Source organism: Ochlerotatus camptorhynchus, unplaced genomic scaffold, assembly GCF_037179485.1.
Source record: "Ochlerotatus camptorhynchus isolate MF236.1 unplaced genomic scaffold, CSIRO-AGI_Acam_v1.1 ptg000463l, whole genome shotgun sequence".
Classification (NCBI taxonomy): Eukaryota; Metazoa; Arthropoda; class Insecta; order Diptera; family Culicidae; genus Ochlerotatus; species Ochlerotatus camptorhynchus.
In genome coordinates this window covers 419,317-423,391 of record NW_027040949.1, presented here as the reverse complement: position 1 = coordinate 423,391, position 4,075 = coordinate 419,317, and the positions used below count along the sequence as shown (strand labels likewise).

General features: G+C 41.6%; 1 protein-coding gene across 1 annotated transcript; it reads right to left on the bottom strand.

Annotated features, from left to right (window-relative positions):
* Positions 1 to 3,310: 3,310 nt before the first annotated feature.
* LOC135712197 (uncharacterized) lies at positions 3,311 to 3,865 on the bottom strand. The gene is made up of 2 exons (XM_065235158.1): positions 3,497 to 3,865; positions 3,311 to 3,448 (listed from the first exon to the last, which is right to left on the bottom strand). Exons 1-2 carry the CDS (start codon positions 3,863 to 3,865, stop codon positions 3,311 to 3,313), a joined length of 507 nt encoding a protein of 168 aa, XP_065091230.1.
* Between the last annotated feature and the right edge of the window lie 210 nt (positions 3,866 to 4,075).

Genomic DNA, 4,075 nt, shown 5'->3' with positions numbered 1-4,075 from the left:
GAGCTAAGACTATCCGTAAAAATAAAATAATGGTCAGACGGTAGTGAGGCAATTCGCTCTACTGCGTAAAATATAGCTGCGAGTTCCGCAACGTATACTGAGCATGGTTTCTGCAGTTTATAAGAGGCGCTATGAAATTGATTAAATACACCAAATCCAGTGGAAGCATTTATGGTTGACCCATCTGTGAAAAATCTTTTATCGTTACTTATATGGTGGTACTTGATTGCAAAAATTGAGGGAACAACCATCGACCGATGGTGATCTGGTATTCCATGGATTTCTTGCATCATGGTCAGATCAAAATTTACAGAGGAACTATAGAAGGCTTGGAAGCAATCACGATTGGAGATTAATGAAGAAGGACCAACCTCCAGCGTCATGTACTCATAGTACAAACTCATGAATCTTGTTTGAGGATTTTGGTCGAGCAGCTTCTCAAAGTGTTCTATTACCAAAGGATTCAATACTTCACAACGGATGAGGAACCGGAAAGACAGCTCAGCGAAACGATCTGTCAGTGGGAGAACACCCGCGAGTACTTCGAGGCTCATCGTATGCGTCGAGTGCATACAGCCAAGCGCGATTCGGAGGCAACGGTATTGAACTCGTTGCAGCTTCAAGATATGTGTTTTCGCCGCGGATTGAAAGCAGAAGCTACCGTACTCTAGAACCGACAAGATGGTTGTTCAATACAACCTGATAAGATCTTCCGAGTGTGCTCCCCACCAAGTTCCGGTAATTGTACGAAGAAAATTGATTCTTTGTTGGCATTTTTGTTTTAGATACGCAATATGTTTTCCCCATGTGCATTTGGAATCGAACCAGACACCTAAATACTTGAAAGATATACTTTGAGTGATTGTTCTACCCTTTAGTTGAAGCTGTAACTGTGCAGGATGATGCTTCCTAGAAAAAACAACCAACTCAGTTTTCTCCGGAGAGAATTCGATACCCAGCTTCATAGCCCAAGTAGACAAATTGTCTAAGGTATCTTGCAATGGTCCTTGCAGGTCCGGTGCACACAAGTTGCTCAAATAGTTGTTCATAATTGGTGAAAGCCCACTATCGTGGAGTTTATGTTAATTTATGTTATTCGTTAGTTTTGTATTTAGTTGTAGAACAAGTGTCATTGGGGTAAACATTTTACCTGTTGACTGATAAACAATAAAGATAAAGATGAAGATAAATATGGGTATCTACTGAATAGGCTCGACGAGTGGAAGTGGAAAATTGACATCCGCCGCCATTTTTTAATCCAAAATGGCGGACCAAAATCCAATATGGCGGCCCCGGACAGGGAATATGCATCTTACCCCCCCCCCCCCCCCTCCTCAACAAGCCCATTCCATCGATACCCATATTGCATGGGTTAATATGAATATTCCCTGTCCGGGGGCCGCCATATTGGATTTTGGTCCGCCATCTTGGATTCCAAAATAGCGGTGGATGTCGGTTTTTTACTTTGACTGTAATACCAAGCTATTGCTATAAGCTATTGATTTTCCGTTTGGTTTGTTGTTACCTCAAAATCAGCTAAGGTTAAAATCAGCCTTGATTTTCTGCTTTGTGATTTTTCTGATTTCAAGATCAGCAGTGATTTTCGGCCGTTCCTGCTTTTGGATTTATTTTTTTATTTTTTCCATCACTGGCCACCAGACAGAAAATCGTCTTCGTAGAAATCGTGGATGACCGCTTATACAGCAGCTCAAAATTGGTCTCCATTATTCAGAGTCGTTATGACCAATAACGGGGCAGACGCAGTACCGTAGGTGACTGTCTGCAGGTCATAGGTGCAAATCAGATTGGTGGGGCTCTTCCTGAAGTGGATTCGTAGGAATCTTCGGCCGCTGGCGAAATGAAGCATTTGGCGATACATTTTCTCCCCGTCGGCAGTCATAGCAACGAAGCGAATGTGAAACCTTAGTACTAGTGTTTGAAGATCTTCCTGAACGACTGAACCAACGTGTCGTTTAGTGAATATCCCGACGACGTCTTGCACGACGCGTCAAATACGACCCTGACCTTCGTTGTTGTTCTCGACTCCTTCAAGACAGAAGCGTGGTGCGGGATGTAGCAATGAGGAATGTCATCGTGTACCGGTTCGTCAAGCTGTTTCATTTGTCTTAGTTCGAGGTACTCGTCCATTAAGAGGTGGTATGCATCCTTGGAAGGATGAACACGTTCGAGCCACCTCTCGATGCTTCGAAGACGACGATCTGCGATTTCTCGGGAGCTTCCTAGGACAACTACGGAATTGTTGGTTCGAGGAAGACTGACGATGTACCTCCCAGATTGATAACGAGTAGTGGTCGATGTGTAGTGCTGCTGGAGATGGTTTCGATTTCCCAGAACTTCAGGAGTTCTGTTTCTAGAGGAACATCCTTCGTCGAAATATTGCATCCTACTCCTTGGATGCAGTCCCAGCGACCCATCTGTCGTAAACGTATCGCAACATGACCTTACTCTCCAAATTTATTTCACTGAATGACGCATTCCAAACCCCCGGGTGGGCTGATTGTCTTCCGGTGCTGACTTTGCGTTTAGTGAGTGCGTTGACAATATTGCGATCTAATACTTTGCGTTTAAAGTGGAACCTTATAATGGTAGATCTGTGTATTGACACAGACTTACATATATATATATTTATTTATTTTTTAAGTTTAAATAATTTAAACTTATTTCTTATTAATTAAATTTAATACCCGACCAGATACTACTATCAAAGTTATTACTGTCAACCAACTGATCATTGATGACTGATATTGACATTGATAATCAATTTTTAATTTAATTCCGTTTAAACAACTGAACTTTGGGTGTTTCGTGTGACCGTGTATTTTTACTGGCAACTCTGAATGGGTACGTTGTAAGGTTCCTTCTGAATTATTTCACCATGCTTAAATCTGTCAAATTTAATGTCAACCAATCTATCTTCTTATTCTCCTTTGTTTATATTCATAATTTTATTTACTATTTGCTTGCCCTATTTACTACATCTCCCTCCTTCTCCACTCTGAATTTCGAATCAGTAAAAAATGCTTAAAAGTTTGAGCAGTAAGACTTTCTGGATTAGAATTAAAAAGTACACTAACAGAAAACGAAAACTTGCGAATCCAAACAAGGAATTTTATATCGACTGGTTCTCTAGGTTTTGATTTATTGAAAATTAAAATCAGCGGTGATCTTAGTAGACATGTTTTTCTGCGTGCTGAACGTTTTTCATCAAAAGTTTCAAGATGTCAACCTGTCTACAACTATATATTTTTTTGTCACTGTATTAACCTTTTTTTCTCTTTTAGTCATCAAGTTAGAAGAATACGCGATACACAAATTGATCATCAAACCGTTTTGGTCGCTTGATCACCTCTCGCTTTCGAAGATCCCTGGACGTCTTAGCCGAACCTGATGCTTGAATCTCGGAATCTGGCGTGGAAACCATTTCCTCCTCCGGAAGAGTTATTTGCCCACCGTTATCACCTTGAAATACTTCGACGAATTTTTCCTGCTCAGGATGATTGTCAGATGTGATGGATTCAGGCGCTCTTTTAACTTCTCTGATGTTGCGAGCATACTGTATTCCTGTTTTGCTCATGATTACGATTTTGGCTCCTTCCCTGGCTATTACTGTGAATCTTTCTGATGAAAAGGTAGGATCAGTCTTGCTTCTTTTGTTTTGCGCAAGCAACACCGTGTCACCAATTTCAATATTTGATTCCTTGGCTCCTCGAGAAGAATCTGCATAATTCTTACTGATTTGTTTTGTATCTGCATCTTTTTCCCTCAGTTCTGAACGATCGAGCTCACTGCCGCACGGGTCTGACCACATACTGGGGAAGGTACCTCGGTACTTCCAGCCAACCATCAACTCAAATGGAGTTACTCCTAGGCGTGAATGAGGGACCAGCGTATTGTGTCGGTGTACATAGTCTTGCAGTGCAGAACGCCAGTTTTTGCCGTCAAGCTTCGATGCAGCCAACGCTTTAATAATCCCTTGGTTCTGCCTTTCAACTGCCCCGTTGGATTGTGGGCTGAGTGGTATAGATTTGCGAATTTCAACTCCCTTATCTTGCCA

Excerpts from the sequence above, each read along its gene's own strand:
- LOC135712197 (XM_065235158.1), bottom strand. The coding sequence starts at position 3,865 with ATGGTTGGCTGGAAGTACCGAGGTACCTTCCCCAGTATGTGGTCAGAC. Across the intron at positions 3,449-3,496 it reads ATCCTGAGCAGGAAAAATTC|GAGGAAATGGTTTCCACGCC; the intron begins GTCGAAGTATTT and ends ACTCTTCCGGAG.